This window comes from Pipistrellus hanaki (assembly GCF_964339955.1).
Source record: "Pipistrellus hanaki genome assembly, chromosome: 10".
Lineage (NCBI taxonomy): Eukaryota > Metazoa > Chordata > Mammalia > Chiroptera > Vespertilionidae > Pipistrellus > Pipistrellus hanaki.
In genome coordinates this window covers 32,066,103-32,087,647 of record NC_140512.1, presented here as the reverse complement: position 1 = coordinate 32,087,647, position 21,545 = coordinate 32,066,103, and the positions used below count along the sequence as shown (strand labels likewise).

At 38.8% G+C, this 21,545-nt stretch overlaps 1 protein-coding gene and 1 long non-coding RNA gene across 4 annotated transcripts in view; one reads left to right on the top strand and one right to left on the bottom strand.

Moving 5' to 3' along the window:
* Nucleotides 1-21,545, bottom strand: part of LOC311628998 — a 126,501-nt gene that overhangs the window by 66,176 nt on the left and 38,780 nt on the right. The gene's annotated exons all lie outside the window — the stretch shown is intronic.
* The window catches only part of COL28A1 (collagen type XXVIII alpha 1 chain), a 144,244-nt gene that overhangs the window by 102,613 nt on the left and 20,086 nt on the right, over nucleotides 1-21,545 (top strand). For all 3 annotated transcript variants that reach the window (XM_084896664.1, XM_084896662.1, XM_084896663.1), the window contains 3 exons: nucleotides 20,455-20,523; nucleotides 21,037-21,117; nucleotides 21,204-21,239. In XM_084896664.1, the coding sequence (XP_084752790.1) occupies nucleotides 20,455-20,523; nucleotides 21,037-21,117; nucleotides 21,204-21,239 (186 nt within the window). The remainder of the gene's footprint in view (nucleotides 1-20,454; nucleotides 20,524-21,036; nucleotides 21,118-21,203; nucleotides 21,240-21,545) is intronic.

Below are 21,545 nucleotides of genomic sequence, written 5' to 3'. Positions count from 1 at the left end.
CAGGCCAACGCTCTATCCACTGAGCCAAACTGGTTTTGGCAATATCACACTTTAGGTTTCAAGAAAGTTAACTCAAAGATTTTAAAGCCTTTTTAACATTTTTAAAGCATTTTAAAACATTTCTATATATTGCTACATCTTTTTCCAGCTGTGTTAAATTTATTAGTCAGTCCATTAAATTTTTAGCTTCTATTATGTTTTTCATTTCTAGATGTTCATTTTTAGTTTTTAGAATCCACATAGTCATGCTATATAGAGTTTTCTTTCTGAAAAAAAATTCAGATAATTTCCCTTCCTTGTTTGAAAAGCTTCTAAAGTTTTCCTGTAATATTAAAAAAAAAAAAAAATTTAAAACAAAGAAAGAAAAAAGAGAGAAAAAGCTCTAAGTGCTGTATCTCATCTGGATGCTGCCCATGCCTTTGACTTTATCTTACATCTCTTTTATTTCCAGTGGTTTTTAAATTAAATTTATTGGAGTGATATCAGTTATATCATGCAATACAATCGCCATGGCTTTTTCTGTCATTCCCTTTGTAGGGCCTTTGCACTATTGTTTCTCCTATTTGAGCATTTCACATGGCTGGCTCTTTCTCTTCATAACTCTTAGCTCAAATGTTATGTCCTTAGAGAGAGACCATCCTTAACCACACCATTCCAACCCTACCCCATTTTCAATCATTCCATTATATTGTCTTCTTTTGTTGCTTTCATAGCACTATAACCATATGAAAATATTAGAGGCCCGGTGCATGAATTCTTGCATGGTTGGGGTCCCTCGGCCTGGCCAGCAATCGGGGCCAATAGGGGCCAGTCAGCCAAAGGGAGGGACCATGGGAGGTTGGCTGTGGGAGTGCACTGACCACCAGCAGGCAGCTCCTGCATTGAGCATCTGCGGCCCCTGGAGGTCAGTGCATGTCATAGCGATGGGTCAACTTAATCTTTTACATATAGAGATTTGTTTTTTTATTTACCTGTTTATTATCTGCCTTTTTTTTTCAGTGGGAAAAACAAGTTCTTTGAGAGCAATGGCTTTCTGACTTTCATCCATCTCTAATTTCCTAGTATATAGCAGTGTCTGACATATAGTAGGCATTTAACAAATATTTGTTTAATAAATAAACAATGTAAGGAGTAATTGAATGAATGCATGGAGGTTGGTGAATGAGGGTCTACCTGTAACCATATTGTTGACCCACAAAATGATTCACTTAATTCAATAAACAAGTATTAAATTTCACCATTAAGAGAACTCTGAACTTGTGAAATGATAACTTTCCCCCTAAATCCTAGTGTTTAGTAGCAATGTACCTTATTCTTACAGGTTGGTATACTTGGCTGACCTAAGAGGTTTTAGAAGTACTAAATCTGGCTTTCTTGAAAGTATATCTTTGTGATTAACTATTACCATACTATAGCAGGATCACAATGAATGCTATAAAAGTAAACATACTTACATGATATGACTAAACTAGAGGATATTATATCCGATGTTTCTTTTATATGCTTAGTGGATTCTGCCCAGTGATAATCAGAGTATATATATACAAAAATTATTGATTGAGCTGATCTAGGTTTTCCTTGAATAACTCATATTAATATATTAAAATTGTCTCTGAGATATAAAGGACAACATAGGGACTTTAGAAAAAATATTGTCATGATTATGTTTGTCACTAGGTTGGGTACTAGACTTATCAGTGGGATCACTTCATAAGTATCTATGAGGCTGTACAACTGAAACTAATATAATAAGGAAAGTTAACTGTAATTGAAAAATAAGAAAATTAATATAAAAAAGAGCAAAGGGGAAGGAAACGTAACTCATCATTGCCTGTCACCAGACCAGCCCCTCATTATGTAATATCATGACATGTTCCATGGTCCTCATAAGTCAATAATTAAATTAGAAATAAATGAGAGATGCAGTGCAATCTAGTTGTTAGATTTTCACAACTTTGTGATTTTAAGCAGGAAGTTTAAGCCTTGGAAATGGACAGATTTTCTTGTGAGTTCATATTTGTAGAGACAACATTCATAGAGTAGTACCAACACATTATCAATTCCTATTCATGGAGGTAAAGAGAATGAGCTTTTATAAGCTTTTTTTCCTGGCATATGCAATTATACCTTTAAACAGTAGCTCTTAAATTTCAAAGTGGAAAACAGACTTTTAATCCATTAGAATACTAGTCTTCTGAAAGTTCTCCAACAGGCTTCTGTTGGTTTTAAATGAAATCTGATGAGTCAATAACTCCCATTGTGATTATTATACCAGTTTTAGAAAGAAAGAAATCTTCCATGGACCTCAGTCTGTCCTTCCTTCTTTAATTACCTTACTGTGGTGGTTTCCTACAGTAAACACAATTGCTGTGTTTTCTTGTTGCATATATGCTTAAAAGATAGTGCACGCAGACCCTGCCAAGATTGTGATGCATAATGCTAATATGTCTTTCAATATACAATCTGTTTTTGTTCTACCTGTACAGAAAATAAGTTTATATTTAAGTTTTAAAATCACAACTTCTTTCTGCTCAAAATTAAGGATACTGACCCCAATATTCAGTCTTAGCTAGTTATATAAAACTAGAGGCCCAATGCACAAAGATTCATGCAAGAATAGGCCTTCCTTACCCTGGCTGCTGGCACTGCCTTCGCTCTGGTCCGGAGCCACCTTCCACCTCTAGCCTTGTCATGCCAATTTGCATATCCCCTCCTCATTGGCTGTGGGTACCACCATCTTGGTTGTGGAGTTATGGTCAATTTGCATATTCCCTCTTTGTTAGATAGAATTTTATTTTGACAATTCATTCATTATGTATTTAATGAGCATAAATAAATATGTCAGGCTCTGTTCTACGTGCTTGGAATGTATCATGAGCAAAAGAAACAAAGATTTCTGTCTTTATGGAAGTTGCATTCAATTGGCAATAAATATAACAGATACATTATATGTTTGAAGATGAAAACTGCTATGGCTGAAACAGGAAAGCAGGGTAAGGGGGTGATGAAAATTTAAGAGGGAAGGCCTCATGAGATAATAGCATGAGCAGAGACTTGAAGGAGGGGAGGGAATGAACCTTGTGGATTTCTGAGGGAAGAACAGTCCAGGCAGAGATAGAAGCTCATACAAAGGCAATTTGATAGTAGGAGGATGCCTGGCACATTCACCTAAAAGCATTGTGTGCTGCAGAAGTCAGGGAACTAATAGCAGTGAGGCTGGAGGGCCAGTTCAGGAATAGCTGTATAGGCACTTGTAAGGACTTTGGATTTTACTCAGAGTCAAGTAGGGAGCTATTTTCTGGGTTGTATCCCACAGTGTGATACGGTCTGACTTACTTTTTAATATAATAATTGTTACTGCTGGGCTGAGAATAGACTGTAGTAAGACCAGGATTGAACGAAGGAGGCTATTCAGGAGTCCAGGCAATTACAAGTGGCGTTTGAAAATCCAAGTTTTATAATCTAGTTCACATACATTTAATTCCCTAGGAAAGGATTTATATCTGGTTAACTGTCTAAAAACAGAAAACACTCTGACAAAATTGATGCCAGATACATAAATCTGATTGCAGGTCTATGCAGTGAATTTCAAGCTATTGAACCATACTGAACTATATTCTACATCTGGACTGTAGCACAAAATTTAAAAAATCCTAATCCTAGATACAGTTTTCATTAGGCATTTGGAGAAAACAAAGGTGGAATTTTCCTCTCTCTTTTTGCCTTTCTCATTTTCCTCTCTCTTCAATTAATGATAATTACATGTTCAGACATTATAGGTGAAATTATGTGGTTTACAACATACATAAGAGAAGTACCACTTGTTATTACCTGACTTGCCTGCCAAAGTCCAGTAAAATAAGTGTCTGCCTTCTATTGGCCATTAGAAAACTTTCTGGTATCTATTTCTTAATAAATTAAACCCTCATTGATAGTAAAGATGTGGATGTAAGTAAATTTCAGCGAATCTACTTGATAATAAAAAAAAACTTGATATATTTTTATATCAAGAAAATAGATCTAAAAGGTCTTTAAATGCACCCAAAGAGATCAGCTTCAGAAATTAGCAAGGCCTCATTTGATCTGGACACCTTCTCAACCTCTCAGCTCTCAACAATCCAGTCCTTCTGAAAGTCTTTCAGTTTCCTGTGAAAGCTGAGTTTCCTGATGCAGTCTATGCTGTTCCCTCTTCTCGGATAAGTCCTTCTCACCCCTCACTTCTACCGGTTCCCTCTTACTCATATGTCAGGGCTCATATTACATAGGTTTCCTCTAGAAGCCCTTGTCTCCTTTAACCTGTGTTTCCATGGCACACTGAATAATAACTCCTTTCATAAATCTTTGCACATTATATTGTGTTTGTTTTCTTATCTAAACACCGGACTCTGTGAGATATATGAGATTAGCAGATGTCGTGTGTTTATTTTTTGTTTCCTGTGAACCTAACACATGGCTTGCATGTGTTTGGCATCCAATAAAAATGAATGAGTTCTATAGACAGGACTCTACTATCTTTTAGAGCATTCATTCAGCAAATATTAATCAGCACCTACCATGTGCTAGGCACAGTGCTAAGTGCTGGGGATAGAAGTGACTATAATGGCTAAAGCACCTATACATAGAGATTAGATTCTGTAGAGTTTCCATTTTCATTCCCTTAGATTCAGTTACTAAAAACAAATAAAACATACCAGGAAGAAGAAAATAGGAAGCTGTGGGTTGGATCTATTGGTTCTTTACCTGGTGTAATATTTCGACCTGATATTTATTTTACTTCAAGTGAAAGCTACAAGTCTTCATAGTTTGGTTATTTAAACATCTTTATAAAGCAGTTTGCTTTCTATCTGAGACATCTGCTACATACATCCTCTCCCATGTGACCTGAGTAGTGGAATGGCTTTGTGTTGAAAGTACTGGAATAAAGTGGTATATGTCATAGAACTTGAAACTAGTAAGACTGAATCCATATATCACAAATCAATATATCCCATTGCTTCTGAGCCATAGAATATCATATAATAAAAGGCTAATATATACTCCACCGGGAAACCAGGAGTTCAATCGCTCGCTATGACATGCGCTGACCACCAGAGGGAGATGTGGGTCATGGCTGTTGACCAGAGGCAGTGTGCTGGTGACTAGGAAAGGAGGAGGCAGGGGGGCTGGGAGGTGGGGAACCTGATCCGCCCTCACCTCTGGCCAGGCCTAGGGACCCTACCTGTGCTCAAATTGTGTGCACCTGCCTCTAGTATATTTATAACTTATCAGTTCTCATTGCATAAAATAATGTCATTGCAACCAGCCCTGGCAAGAAGAAACAAACTGTCTTCAAGTTTAACCCTGGTTACTTTGCTGATGAAATCATAAATAAAATTTATTTAGTGGAACTAAATAAAATCAGCCAATGTAAAAAAGTTTCCCAGAGTAACTAACTGTGTTGATGGTAGATTCTAAAGTATGAATTAAAGAAACAAAAGACAATGCTTCTCCTACTGGGAGAATCCCTTTACCACCTGCTTTCACTTTCTTTGTCAAAAATATCCCCTTATTGGCTATATTCTTTGTCCTTTAAAAATTTATCTTTATTGGTGAAAATATGACAGATATCCCCGCTTTCCCCCCACTGACTCCCTCTACCCTCACACAGCCATCGCCCCCTCATCCCCACCCCACCCCGCTCCCCAGGCCTTCATTGTACTATTCCACAATCCTAGCTCTTGACATTCCATGCTACATATTAAAAAGTGGGATAGAAGCTCAGGCAGTGGGTAGGAAAAAATTTGATGGTACTTAATTAGGGATTTGGCATACTTGAGGAATGCAGTGAGTCATCAGGTGAAAGAACTTTGTACAAAGAAGTAACCTGACATAAATCATGTTTTAAAAGGATGGTTCTAGCAGTTCGTAGCAAGTAGACTATGGGGGAACAAAGGCAAAGTAAAAGTTGACATAACCCTGGCTGGTTTGGCGCAGTGGATAGAGTGTCAGCCTACAGACTGAAGGGTTCCAGGTTTGATTCCAGCCAAGGGCACATGCCCTAGTTATGGATGCAATCCCTAGTAGGGTGTGTGTAGGAGGCAGCCAATCAATGATTCCCTTTCACTATTGCTGTTTCTATCTCTCTTTTTCTCCCTTCCTCTCTGAAATGAATATAAATATATTTTTTAAAAATTGACATAGAAAGATATTGGCAAAGTGCAGGTGAGAGATGGTGAAGGTTAGCCAAGAATGATAATGGTGGAAATGGTAAGGGTTGGTTAGATTCTGGATTGGATGTCAGGTGTTTGATAAAGGAGTTAAGATACCAGGATTTTTGGGCTAAAGAACTAAAAAGATGGAGTTGCCATTTTTCTGAGGTAGGAGAATCTATAGGAAAATAGGGATGGGTTAGTTGTGCAAGCAATCAGTAGATAATCTGAAATTTAGATTTGGACAGTGTAAAGCTAAGTCTTCAGTGAAGCTATTAAGTAGGAATTTGGGAATAGAAACCTAGAGAACAGAAAATATAAATTTAACATTATATAGATAATACTTAAAGTTTTATTGTGGATGAAAACATGTGAGGAGTGAGACAGAGAAGAGAAGGGATCCAAAGTCTGGGCCCTGGGCCCTCTTTATTTGGAGGATTTTATGATGAAGAGGCCATAGCAAAGGAGCCTGGGAAGTAGTAGCCAGTGGAGTGGAGAGCCAAGAGAAAGTGGATCCTAAAAGCCAAGGGAAGAAAGTGGTTGAGGAAGGAGGGCATAGACTATTACTTTCAATGCTGCTGATTAGTCTAAAAGTTATCTTTAGACTTGACATCATGTAAGTCATTGGTGACCTTGACAAGAGCTATGTACGTACACACACACAACACACACACACACACACACACACACACATTCATACTTATGCACACACATTCACACTGACAGAATAAAACATATGAAAAAGTCTTAACAATTGATGGGTTTGGGTGAAATAACTATGGGAAATATTTATATTATTGCTTTTCTGTGAGTATAAAGTTATTTTAAAATAAAAGCTTTTAAAAAGAGTTAGTAGTGAGAAAGGAAGTGAAGACAGCACATGCAGGCAATACTTTTGAAAAGGAGAACATGGAAATGGAGTGATAGGTGAGATTAAGGAAGTTTTTATTGAAGATGGAAGACATTATGTGTATTATGTAGGCTGATGGGAAAGATCTAGCAAACAAGAAAATATTCAGATGCCAAAGAAAAGGGAGTTGCTAGTGGCATTCCCTTGATCTTTTGAATGAGAAGGGGCTTCTACTAACACCTTTCCCATCCAACACAAGAGTCTGTTCTCATGGGCATCTAGCCATCAGATTCTCCTTGGACACTCTAGGGAATGGAAGCTTTTTTCCTTCCATGTATGTTATTTAATAACCTTTTAACAAATTCAAGAAGCTCTGTTACTTTTTAAAATGAAAATAATGCATACTTGTATTACATCTAAATAATCACCCCAAGTTGTGAAAGTCTCTTCTCTCCTTCAGTCCTATCTCTTAGAGGTTGTCCCTATTTGAAGTGTGGTATGTAGCTTTTATATTTTTGATAGATATGTAAACATGCACATATATATATAGCATGACAGCCTCCAAAATCATTCCATGCAGAATTTTCCCAACTTCCTACCCCACTCCACCTTCAGTTAATAGAGCATGACTAGCCATCCAAATCAATACATAAAAAATGTACTACGTTTTTAACAGCCATTTAGTAATCCATAATGTGGATGTATCATAATTTATATACTCCCCTTCCTCAAATAATGCTGCAGAGAACATTTTTATATTTCCTACACTTGTAGTAGTATTTCCATTTCATTGTGTTTTGAAATCTATAGCTATAATTGGTAGACTTTCCTTCTTTATATAGAACTGAAATCTGCCTACCTGTGAATTTTTCTGCTGCTGCTAATCCTTTGATGTGGTTTTCTACTTGACTTTGAGCATGAGTCTAGGCTTATAAAAATTTGTAAATACTATTTCATTACACACATATTTGTCTCTATAACTATTAAATTTTAACACATGTTTTCTTGCTTGAAGCAAGTATGATGCATTAAAAACTGAGCTAACTTTGTTAATAACTGAATTTTCTTGAAAGGTATGTTTTTATAGGAGTCTGTAACTTTGTGGATCTTTTTACATTTTTTCAATCTTTTTTTTGTGGTTTTTTTTCTTGCCTCAGAAATGCCAGCTACATCTGTGTGTTTTATTGTATGTCAAGGCCAACTCCTAATGTTGTTAAGCAGTTTATGAAGACAGCCTAACAGGGTGTTGCAGGAAAAATCAAGAGGCAAGTTTCCGTTATGAGTGCTCTGCCCCTCTGAATGAGCATTTGAATTGTCAGGAACAGTTCCTATTGTGTTAAGTTGGAAGCCATGAGGAAGGAAAACAGGGCATATAATTGCCTGAGGTTGAGGACTGCCTATAGAAACTATTAATTATATGACTTTACTACACTTTTATTTTCCCCAGCTTTTTAAAATTAATTGAATTTCTTTATTTTATTAAACATATATTTGGATATATGTATCATTTCCTTTTTTAAGCAAATGTATTATTTTTCAACTATTGTTTTTATTTTTTATTGTGGTAAAAACACTTAACATGAGATCTATCCACTTAAACTTTTAAGTGAACAGCACAGTATTGCCCACTGGAGGCATTAGGCTTTCAGAAGATCTCTAGAACTTACTCATCTTGCATAACTAACTCATCTTGCATAACATTATACCTGCTGAACAGCTTCTCATTCCCCGCTCCACCCTCATTCTACTCTGCTCCTATGCCTTTGACTCCTTTAGTTATCTCACCTGAATGCCCTCAATGCAGCATTTGTCCTTCTGTGTCTGGCTGATTTCACTTGGCACCACTATGTTCACTCAACAATATTCACAATATCCAAGATGTGGAAACAACCTAGCTGCCCATCGAGGGATGAGTGGATTAAGAAAATGTGTTAAACACACACAGTAGAATATTATCCAGATCCCCAAAAGAAGGACATTCTGCCATACGGGAGAACATGGACCAATCTAGAGGAAATTGTGCTAAGGGAAATAAGCCTGTCATACTTTTATTTAAGGAAGTCCTAGAACTTTATAAATATTACTTCTTTAATCCTCGTAGCATATTCAGAAAGAGACCCATAAAAGAGCTAATACTGTGAATTCTGGAGAAAGGCATTCTCTGAGAGGCAATTGTGAGTCTTTTTTGTGCTTTTAATTCCTGATAGAGAATAACCAGTTTATAGAATGCTACAGTTCCTCCATAGCAATAATCCTTTTTGACAGATGATAAAGCTTACAAGAACAACTCAGAAGTATATATCTTATAATTCTCATCTCAAATACAAGAATTGAAAAAGCAATATATTTTCATTATGGTTTTTACTAGTAGATGTTAGTGTCAACCATGTCTCCTCAATTTCTACATGGGAGGGGCAACAGTTGAAATATCCGGATGGCTGGGGGTCTGATCCGGGAGAGTGTGGGAATAGCAGGCACTCTGCCTACAGTGGGTGGGAGGTCACAGTATGGTTGAAGGAAATCCTGGGATGAAAGGTGGGGGCAATCTACCCCTTGGTCTTCTCTTTGGTTGCACTTCACAAGTTAACAGGCCTCACCAAATCTACTAACAGGAAGTAACTTAGGCCTAAGGGAAGACCTGGTTGAATGTCACAATGGAATATTCTTTTCGATATAATTGAACATGTAGCATGTAGCCTTTCCCCAGCCTTCATACCTCAGTGTGTGATGGTTGAGATACATGCATTGTGACAGCTGGAGCTGCTGCCTTCTACATATAGACGCGGCTGCCTGTTGTCCTCTCCTGTCCATCGTAATAGAAAAGACTCCCACCATCCATTCCCTCGGGGTGCTTCTCAAGTCTGTGAACACCCACGCCTGGGTAATTCTAATTGGAATCTTCCATTTGGCTACAAGTCCAAGGATGCATGACATGTTTTTGGCATATTTGGAAGTTATAGGTGTTTTTGTCCATGTAAAATAACATTTATAGGTTCCAGGTGTGGGGGCCTGTGTATCGTTGGGAGCCATTATTGAGCCTATGAAGTCAGACAGAGGAGGCTTTGCCTTTCACTGCCTTTGGGGCCTGTTCTTGTGTGTTGGTGAGCTGATGTATGGAAAGGGAAAGAGTAATTTGAAAAGCATACAACATTTCATGGAATCCTTTCATTTGGCAAATTTGTACACCGGGATTGAATATTATGCTGGGAGTCCCTGAAGCAGGAGGCCCTTTTCCTGATAGTGTGGTAACAGCTTTGGTCAGGCAGGTTGGCACCTCCCACTGCCCTCGCACCCTTGTACCCTTGTGGCAATGCAGCCAGCAGAATGCTTCTTAAATAAGTCACGGCTGTTTCCTAACTGGTGGAAACACCTCTACCTGCTTTGTGCAGCGGTCTCTGAGGCCAGCGCCACAGGAGCTGTTAACAGAGTGGACCTGGGTACAGCTCCAGACTCCAGGCCAGAGGACCTGATTACAAATACCCCCTCCAGTTGACCCACATCATGAAATCTCAGCTGGCACTTTCCCATGTGTTTCTATCCTGTTACCCTTTTCCCACATCGATCCCCCAAAGCTTATCATGAAATTTGTCTTTTGTGAATCAGAGAAGCACCTCTGTACCTGTGGGGGTTTGTGAGGCAAAATAAGACAGTATTTAGGGTACACTGTCTCTAGGAAACTTTTACTAAAATGTTAGCCAGACTCCACATCTACTCTCTCTAGCTCCGTATGATATGCAGGGCCCTGAAATAGGAACCTCAGAAGGTAGAAACAGAAATAAGACAAAGTGCTTCTACATGGGAAGTTTGAGATAAATAGGACAGGAAGAACATGAGCATCCACACCTACAGGAGAGGTGGGGTTGACACAGGGGCATTACTCTTTCTTGGTGGGGCAAGGCAGTTCAGGGAAGGCCGCTTAGGTGGGTTTGGTGGCTGGGACTTGGCAATCTGGATATTCAGGGAGCTTGGACAAGGTCAGAACACAAAATTCCAAGCCTGGAAGACCAAGATGTGAGTGAAAGAGGGAAAGCCAGGAAGAGAAGTAGATGTGGCTGCATATAATTTCTGTATCTGATAGATTTGGTTCTGAAATGGCTAACACATGGAAAGGTCTAGAAAGCAGATAAAAGTTAGGCCTGGAGCTTAGGGACTGGGATAAGACTGGGGATTAGAAAATTGGAGACAATACCTATAGGCTCACCATTAATACCATGGATGCAAAAAAGATTGCTAAGGATAATACAAAAGTAAAAGTAAAGGACCAAGGCAGGAACCTTCCTTGAGAGCATAGACAAAACCAAGAGAGACATTGACAATGAAGCAAAGGAGCCAGGAGACAACGATGTACACTCAGCCAGCAAAGGGAGCATTCCCCTGTCTCTAGCAGCTGTCATACAGCCAACTTTGTCGCTTCCTATTTATCATCTGTGATGCAAGCATATTCAAATGCCATGCAAGATATTCATGAAATTTGGCAGGTTTTACAGAAGGCTATGTAGGCCGAATGGAAGGACAAGATTTATATAACTGAATCCAACTGGTAAAGTCCCTAGAGGCCATGCTGGTCTTTGCACTGTGATCTATCAATGCATTTCACTCTGGCATTTATACTACTAAGGATCATTTTATTATCAGACAACAGGATTAAATTCTGTGAGTTAGCCAACAAATCATAAGAGTGAGCACATGTCCACAAAGCAATCAAATAGTCCATGAGGTGGCTCTGGTGCTGAGATTATTTGCAAATATTTGTGTACTTGCTCAATTGGTTTATTATGGGAAGTAGATATAAACAGAGAAATGAAAACAGGGACTAAATGTTTAAGAAAAGTGATAGGGGAAAATATGCCCACACTCTGCACCTTTGGCTATGACTGTTGTGAGCTAAGCTTGGTCAATTTGGACATTTACAATTTTTCAGATTCTTTTTTCATGCCATCAGTAGCCTCTGAAGATTAAAAGTCAGTAGGAGGTATGTGCCACCTCCTGGAAAACCTGGCTATTAGGTAGCATGCTTTATTTAAAGCAAGTGTCAGGCAGAATTCTACCCCGTATTTAGCTACTTATTAACATGCATTCCAAAAACAAAACAAAACAAAACAAAAAAACCACACACACAAAAAAAACATGTAGTGAAAATTTGTTCCAAATTCCAAATCTCCCCCAAAGTGGACAAGCACTTTGCATAAAATGATCACTCTGAGGCAATATAACCATTTTCTCATACTGGGACCAGTTAACCTTTCAGTCAGGTCAGGCGAAGGCATTCTTCACGATGGGGTGAGAATAGGAGGCACCTATTCTGAATGAGTTGTTGAATTAGGCTGTTCTACCAAGACTATTTGTCTTGTGGGCCCACCCTATTCACACAAGAGGTGAAGTATCTGTACATTTCTAGCTACTGCATGTCTTGAATCCCTCTTATTTCCCTAAGGATAAATTGTTTTTATCATCCCTCTGGAGCAAATTGAGATAGTAATAGTTGAAGCACATGTCTTTGAAGTGTGGACCATTGGTTATGGTACTTCAAATGTTAAGTCAACACTCTTAGAGTGTAAATTAAATTAACTTGCACACACACATATTAATGATACTGTCTAGACCGAAACATATTAAGGTAAATTATAGAAAATATAACAATGTTCTTACTCTTTTCATGAATAGATTAAAAAGAACACACAGTTGGGGGCTGGATAATGTCCTCAGAGATGGCCATGTCCAAATCCCTTGATTAGGCTGCTTTACTGGACAAGCATTAGACTGGCCTCGTCCCCACTAGCAGAATGTTAATCTATCAAAATGGGATATCAGGTTAGAAGAATTTAATTCCACAAAGGAAAGGATTTTAGGAAACTAGAAGCTCTTGATTGATTTTCAAGTCAGAGATGAGGAAACTGCCTGGCTTCTTCCACTCTAGGGCAAGGTGGAAGTGCGAAATAAAAATCAGCAGAGCCTTTGCGGAAACTGTCAGCTTTGCATTTGGAAGAGAGAATTACTGTTCAAAGCCTGGCTGTGAAATCAGCTACAATTCAAGGTGACTGGAAAGAATTGCTAAAGCCTCAACTTCATCATTTATATACTTTCTTCCAGGGTTCTTGATGAAATTGATTAAGAATATGTCTAGCTCTGTTATTACCTGGCTCAGTCCTTCACACATCAGCACACAATACGTGGCTAGTTAGGAGAGGAGATTATAATGATCATAACTTCAGGGAGGAGATAAGTCCAAAATGTCAGACCATCCAGTTGTTCTAAGGGTCTCTGGGTCACCAATGATGTGTACTCCATAGGCTACTTGGAAAATACCATTTTCCTTTTGAAGTGAACAAGCTGTGCCCACGAAGCATAAGAAAATAATCCCTTTCAATGCAGAATGGTTCCTGGATTCCAGGCCAACTACTATGACTGTGCAAGGCATATCACTGAGATTTGCTAACTACCATTTACCCACTGAATCAACATCTTAGTACAACACTGGCTTCTTTCTTCAAGCTGGCAGCAGGCTGACTGGATAACTGTTGACTTCCCACTTTGAACTTTATAATTCCCCTGGCTTCTAGTTAGCAATACGCTAATCACATCAGAAACAAAGAAAGGCAAACAAGAGGAGAGGCAGAAGAAAGAATGGTAAATTGATTTATTCTAGGATGTCTTGGGAGATACTACTAAATGATAGGATGGGTTTAGACATTTAATATGGCTGCACAATTGCATCCTGCAAAGAAAATTCAGTGAAAAAGTGAAATGCTTCCTCATCTCATACCTTCTACTGCAAGAGCTCTCTACCGAGAATGTTCCAGCTGACCTATGAATGAAGGTTAGCCAGAGGTTTTCTTTGTTTTCAGTAAGAAATCGGGCCTCTGCGGTTTCTCAGACAAGACCATAAATCTTGATAGAGAAAAAACCCAGGTTTCTGGCTGAGCTGGAAATACTGGAGATACCTTTTCTAATTTTGACTTTAGCCCTTTTTCTTTTAGCAAGAAAAGTGATAATGTAGAAAGCAGCTCAACAGTAAAAGGAAAAGGATATAAAGATATATAAAAAAATAGAATGGTGAAGTATTTTCACTGAAGTGAGCCTGGGTTTGGGCCAAAATCTCATTTAGGTATCATAGTTGGGTTTTATTTCTTACCATCCACATTTTATGCTGAGCCAATAAGCAAGTGCTGAAATCCTAAAAGAGATCATAAAAATTTCCCCCCATAGTAGATTTCTAGAACTCTCCTGTAAATGTGTGATGAGTTGTCTCTATGTTCTAAATAATTCTCTCTGTTATTACCTATGAGATGACAAGGGGACTTCAGAGGCATTAACTCGAACAGGAAGGGAAAGTGGTAGCTGAGGGCTCCCTTTCGGGCTGTGCAGTCCAGATGTCCCACTCTCTCAATTAGCTTTTATGACATCCCACAGATAAAGTCACAGGATGTTGGAAGTTAACCAATATCAAGCTTATAAACTGGTTGTGTCCAAGTGAGGCAATGCTACTGATAGTTTAAAAGGTTGAACTGAGTTGGTATGAGGATAAGTCCTGGAGCAACAGGTTTCTGGTAACCTTGTAGGACTCCTGAATTCAAAGAGCAGTTGTGTCTGGGTAAGGAGAACCCCACAACTGTGACTCTGCTTCAGGTCTCTTGTATACTTTCAGCCTATGGGTTCCCAAACTTTGGGTTGGTAAAATATCTGTATACTTATATGCTTCAGCTCCTCTAGCATTAATAGATGATATATTTTTGCAATCATTCAGTGCATTCATTCATTTTATATATAATTTTAAATATATTTTTATTGATTTTTTTACAGAGAGGAAGAGAGAGGGATAGAAAGTCAAAAAACATTGATCAGCTGCCTCCTGCACACCTCCTACCGGGGATGTGCCCGCAACCAAGGTACATGCCCTTGATCAGAATTGAACCTGGGACCTTTCAGTCCACAGTCCGATGCTCTGTCAACTGAGCTAAACTAGTCAGGGCTTATATATAATTTTAATCCTCACATGAAGATATTGATTTCAGAGAGAAATGAAGGGAAAGAGAGAGAAACATTAATCAGTTGCTTCTTGTACACACCCTGACCAGGGATCAAACCCACAGTCTAGATATGTGTCTTGACTAGCAATTGAACCCTCAACCTTTCTTTCTTTCTTTCTTTCTTTCTTTCTTTCTTTCTTTCTTTCTTTCTTTCTTTCTTTCTTTCTTTCTTTCTTTCTTTCTTCCTTCCTTCCTTCCTTCCTTCCTTCCTTCCTTCCTTCCTTCCTTCCTTCCTTCCTTCCTTCCTTCCTTCCTTCCTTCCTTCCTTCCTTCCTTCCTTCCTTCCTTCCTTCCTTCCTTCCTTCCTTCCTTCCTTCTTTCTTTCTTTCTTTCTTTCTTTCTTTCTTTCTTTCTTTCTTTCTTTCTTTCTTTCTTTTCTCTTTTCTTTTGTTCATGCGACAATTCCAACCAACTTAGCCCACACAGCCAGGGCTATTTTAATTTTTAACTTTTATTTTAAAACTAGAGAAAATTGTGCACTGGGGGGTGGGGGGAGGAATGTCCTTCAGCCTGGCCTGTGCCCTCTCGCAGTCTGGGAGCCCTCAGGGGATGTCTGACTGATGGCTTAGGCCTGGTCCTGATACACTCACCAGCCATGAACCTGGCTTCTGGCTGAGCGGCACTCCCCCTGTGAGAGTGTACTGACCATTAGGGGACAGCTCCTGCATTGAGCATCTGCCTCCTGGTGGTCAGTGTGTTTCATAGTAACCAGTTGTTCTACCATTTGGTCGATTTACATATTAGCCTTTTATTATATAGGATAATTTCAGACTTAAAAAAGGTTGCAAAGATAGTACAAAAAAATTAATTCCCATACACCCTTTTACTTAGATTTCCTAAATGTTAACATACCACATTTGCTTTATCAAACTCTATGTGTGCAAATGTAAACACACAATTATTATTTCTCTGAAACACCTGAGAATAAGTTGCAGATATATCCCTTTAACCCTAAATACTTTAGTACTTTTCATATAATAAGCATGTTCTTTTATGTAACACAGTAAAATTAAAACCGATTTGGGTCTGTGGACTGAAGGGTCTCAGGTTCGATTCCGGTCAAAGGCATGTACCTTGGTTGCGGGCACATCCCCAGTAGAGGGTGTGCTGGAGGCAGTTTGATCGATGATTCTCTCTCATCGATGTTTCTAACTCTCTATCCCTCTCTCTTCCTCTCTGTAAAAAAAAAACCAATAAAATATATATTTTTAAAAATAAAAAATAAATTAAAAAAATAAAATCATCAGAAAATTATTACAGTCATGTGTTGCTTAATGATGGGTATGTGTTCTAAGAAATATATCATTGGGTGATTATATCATTGTGGGACTACCACAGAGTGCACTTACAGAAACCTAAATGGTAGAGCCTACTATACACCCAGGCTATATGGCATAGCCTTTTGCTCCTAGGTTACAAACCTGTATAGCACATTACTGTACTGCATACTATAGGGAATTATAACACAATGGTAAGTATTTATGTATTGAAACATCTACATATAAAAAAGGTTCAGTATAAATATGATATAAAGGATAATAAATGATACACCTGTATGGAGCATTTAACATGAGTGTAGCTTGCCAGACTGGAAGCTGATCTGGGTGAGTCAGTGAGTGAGTGGTAAGTGAATGTGAAGGTCTAGGACATTCACTATTGACAGCAAAGTTATCAATGCTACTCCATGAACAGGGATATGGGCTGGGATGATTAGAAATAGTGAGGTGAAACTGGGTGTATTAGGTGTAGATCACCCTAACAGTCACTATCAGGGGGAGTGAAATGTGGCCTGAGGATCAGTAGGAATAAGAAATCAAGACAGTCAGAGACATAAAGGATCTTAGGGGCTTGTCATGGCTATGTGGTTTGGTTATTGCGTGTTTGAGCAGCGGTCAGATTAAGGACTTTGTGATAATCATAATAAAGAGTGTACTTAACATGGAAAGGCTGTAGAACTGAGGACTCAATGTTTTGAGATAGGAAATTTGTTTTTGGTTCCATTGACCCCATCTGGGACAAAGAGCTCTCTCTGGCAAGGAATTGATGGAAGAAATAACACTTAATGAATGCTTTACATCTTTACAATCCAAAAAATATTTCCAAAATACAGGGATAGGCTCTGCATGACCACAGAGAGCTTTTACCACAGTGTTAGTGGCACTTAATTATCGTTAAGGCAGTTCCTGTGGATCTGTGTTCTTGTACAGGATCATCAAGATTTTACATGGTCTCATCACATTAGAACTTGAGGGCTGTATCACCCTCTGAATATATAGCGTTGGGAGCACAGGCTCCTTACACTGAAATGGGTCAGTGGCTGACTGCTTGGGGTGTAATCTGTGCACCCAAAACTGAGGTGCAGTGAGTGAGAGGGAATCTATTCCCAAACCCTGCAGATATTGCTCCCGAGAGAGAAAAAAAGTCTTCCTGAACCACACATCTTTCCATGTCTTATAGGAAATTCAGCTCCATTAGAATCTTATGGGACCACCATCCTTTATGTAGTCTGTTATTGACTGAAAAGTGGCTTCATGGTGCATGACTGTGTTGATCTACCACTAGTTAATCTATAGACCTTATTCAGTTTGCCAAATGTTCTGTTAGTTCTTTTTAATTGAAAAATATTTCATTTTTTAACAAAGGATTAAATACAGAAAATGCGCCCTTGTAAGTACATATAGTTCCCTGAATTCCAGCAAATGCTTAGGGGCCTCTAAAGGTCTGGGCTGAGGACCCTCCCCAAGGAATAAAGCATCTCTACAGGAATGGGCCCAGGATGCTTATGTGCAGGTTTTATTCTATTTCCTTCTCCCAGCTGCCACGGGTTGCCCTAAAAATGACAGTGTTTGTTACGCTTACCCCAGCAGCTTAAGACTTTTATCCCATAGAGAGCGTTGTGCCTTTCCCTGGAGGACAGCTGCTGCTCTCCCCTCAGTCTGTTCCACTGGGAGCTTCAGGACCTGCCTTGCCTCAGTGCTTCTCTTGAGCATTGGTGAGGTCCCCAGAGAAAAGCTTGTGAGAGGAGATGAATTCCCCTTGTGCCTGAAGCTCCTCAGGGTTCTCCCCTCTTACCCTAGCCACACTCAGCCTTTAGCGATTTGTTAAAAATGTTAGGTGAAGTCCTCTTAGCAGGGTGGGTGACAGCTGGCGTTTCTAGCAGGAAGTGAGTGGCAGTGTCCTACCTCTCCCTGGAGGAGCCTGTTTTTCCTTAGACTTTGAGTTAGTTGGTTGCCTTGCAAACACAGCTCTATGATGGATTCACGGAAAGTTGTGATTTCATAGACTCATTAGCATTATTTGTTATTTAAGAATGAAAGCGGCTTATTTCCATTTTCTACCTCCTAAATAGAAGACAGACATCTATTTTGTATTTTTTGATCGTTTGTGAATTTTACCTTACTGAGAAAACATTTGGAAAGAAAAACTGTTATTTCCTGACATATCAGTAATGAAAAAAAATCTATTAAAATATTCAGGTAGGTGGGCATTTTCCTTAGAAAGTTCTCTCCCAGAGAATAGGCAATCATATGAAAAATTAAAAAGATCATGCCTTTAAACAGGACAGATCCAAGAGTAAGAAGCTGGCTGACATTTAGATGTAATTATACCTTCAGATAGACAGGTTCTTTCCTGCAGTTGCTTCTGACTCATGCAGAAATCATTGTATATCATTTTCCTGACCCTTGTAAGGAAAAAAAAATCTGATTGGATAGCATTCACCTCTGCAGAGCTGAGGCATGGACTTACTTGCTAAAGGCTTTTAGCTAGAGAGTCTTCTCTGAAAATTATATTGTAGAAAGCCTATCTTTTGAAGGTGAACTGGTGATTAAACAGGAGGGAGGGGAAGGCCTTTATAGGGAAATCCAGATGCCTGGAATAGTTGCAGTGTTCAGAATAGTGTGACAGTCCCAGCTCCTGTGACTGTCACACTATTCTGACCTTTGGAGTGGGGACAAAGTCAAACATAGGTTTCCTTTTAGTGTTCTCACACGAAGCTCTAGTCTCCCCTACACTTGGCTTGGAACCCTCTTGACCTCTTGACCAGTGACCTCATGAATATCATTGACAACCCGAAACTACCTTTTAACCAGGTACATGGTTGAATGAAGAAGTCCTCAGTCGCCTACACACACACACACACACACACACACACACACACACACAACCTGAGAAAACTAATTTATGCCAAAGTATCATTTACTGATACATATTTGTTAAGGGGATATCTTTCTTATACTTTTAAACAAATTTTCTTTAATTAGAAGAGAGAATGGGAAACTCTCAGGAAGGTATCCTTCCACTATCCTTCATACCAGTCTGTGGGCTGGCCAACCTATCTGTATGTAGAGTGATGCATATCAATGTCACAGACAGGTTTCCTCTCTCTTTTGGGAAATGGGACTGAATACATGGGGGTTTCAAGGGTATCTGTACTATTTCATTTTTAATATAATGATATGTAGATGAATGTTTATCTTTTACCCTGTGAATTATGTGTGTGTATAATATTTCATTATAACACTTAAAAAAAAGGATTCTATTGACTTTAAAAAGATTCTAGCATGAGCTAGAAAAGGAGGCTCAGGAATACTGATACTTAAAGTCACACTGGTCTCCAACAGTATGGGGATTACCAGAGTGAAAGGGGTGGGGAAAGGTAGAATAAAGCAGGAATAAATGGCGATGGAAGGAGACGACTTTGGATGGTAAACACACAATACAATAAGCAGACGATGTATTATAGAACTGTGCCCCTGAAATACATGTAATTTTATTAACCAATGTCACCCCAATAAATCCAATTTAAAAAGAACTACAGCAGTCTCCAAGCAAGGCTCTGTGGCCCTTTTCAGGAGTGCCTTCTGGAGTAGCGGCTCCCAAGCCTTTGCAAGCTTATGACAAAATGCATACTTGACCCCTTCCCCTATCCTTGATTTTCACTTAGTTGGTCTTTTTATTAAGCATGCCAGTGATCCTAGTGTGATACCTTAGAGAGAGATGCTGAAGGTAAGCAAGCAAATCAGATCCCAGGAGCCCATGGTCCTTTAGACCTTTGCCACAGACTCCTGGCTAAGAATGGTCGAGAGAAGTATAGGTTGCATATAGGATCCAAGCAGCATCAATACAATGATTCTTCTCATTAGAGATTATTATTGTGTCATGATCAACATCATGAAAACGCTTTAAACCTGGATGATTTGAGTGGAGGGGCAGGTAGGGGAGCAGGAGATAATGTTAAGATATGGTGGAAACAATTTAAAAACAACTCCTGAAATGAAGACATTTTAATTGTTCAAAGTAAGGGGCACTAAATTTAGATAAATAGATTCATGTTGTTATAAGTTATCAGAGAAAATGAACAGGAACAAACCTTTCTCATTGTGTGTAGGGGGAGAAAGGACCTCAGGGATTTCCAGGACCAAAGGGCATGGCAGGCCGTGGCTTCCCTGGCCAGAAGGTAAGCATTTCGGACCTTAAAAAAGTCTCAACTGCTTAACTTGAACTTTGGAAGAGCTCTCATATACTTGTTACTCTTCTCCTTACGAACTCTCAGAGTGAAAAATCCATTTGAAAGTAAGTCCTTAGGTATTTCCTTTTCCCTAACTTACAAACATGTTTTTTTATAAAACCCCATTTCCTTCATTCTCAAAAGCCAGCTGATAAAAGAATAAACCCTTACAGCATGACATGTAGGAGGTACTAGATAACTCGGGTGTAAAATTATACAATGGTTGGTTTCCAGAGGCCAGTGAGCTGATCCAATGGTATCTCAAGGTCTCCTCACTTTGAGAGCTCCAGTTCATGAAGAATTAGATTATGGTACCTTTGGGGGGGGGGGGGGGATGTAAATAAAATGCCCCATTTTTCTTCTATCAGACATCTGTAGTTATAAATAAACAAAATTTCAGAGTTTTTATTACTTGGCTTTAACATTCACATTCTAAACTTCCCCTTTCACTATGTTTTAAAGGGAGAGCATGGAGAACGGGGTGATGTGGGGAAAAAGGGCGATAAAGGAGACATTGGAGAGCCCGGATCACCAGGAACACAGGCAAGAAGTGATTTTTAAAGCCTTACTGTAATTATATATGTTAACTACGTAGTTCCTATGTTGATTCTTTTTCTTCTACTAAGCAGGGGTTACAAGGACCAAAAGGAGAGCAAGGACTTACAGTGAGTACCACCCCTAGAGGCTACCTGAGGGTTTGTGCTGGCAAAATTATTACATTCAGGTTTTAGCTTTAGAAAGTATGAGTTCTTTTGACACAGAGTTCCAATTGCTGTTTGAATGATAGCACTGCTAACAAAGAAATGAGAAAAAATTTGATGTATACTTATGATTACTTAAAGCATTTCAGACCTGGTTATCCAATAAAAGCCCACTGAAAATAATTAAAATTCAATTGTGATATATAAATTATTCTTACAAGTAAATAAAAGAAAAACATTCTAATAAAAAATGGACAAAGAATATATAAA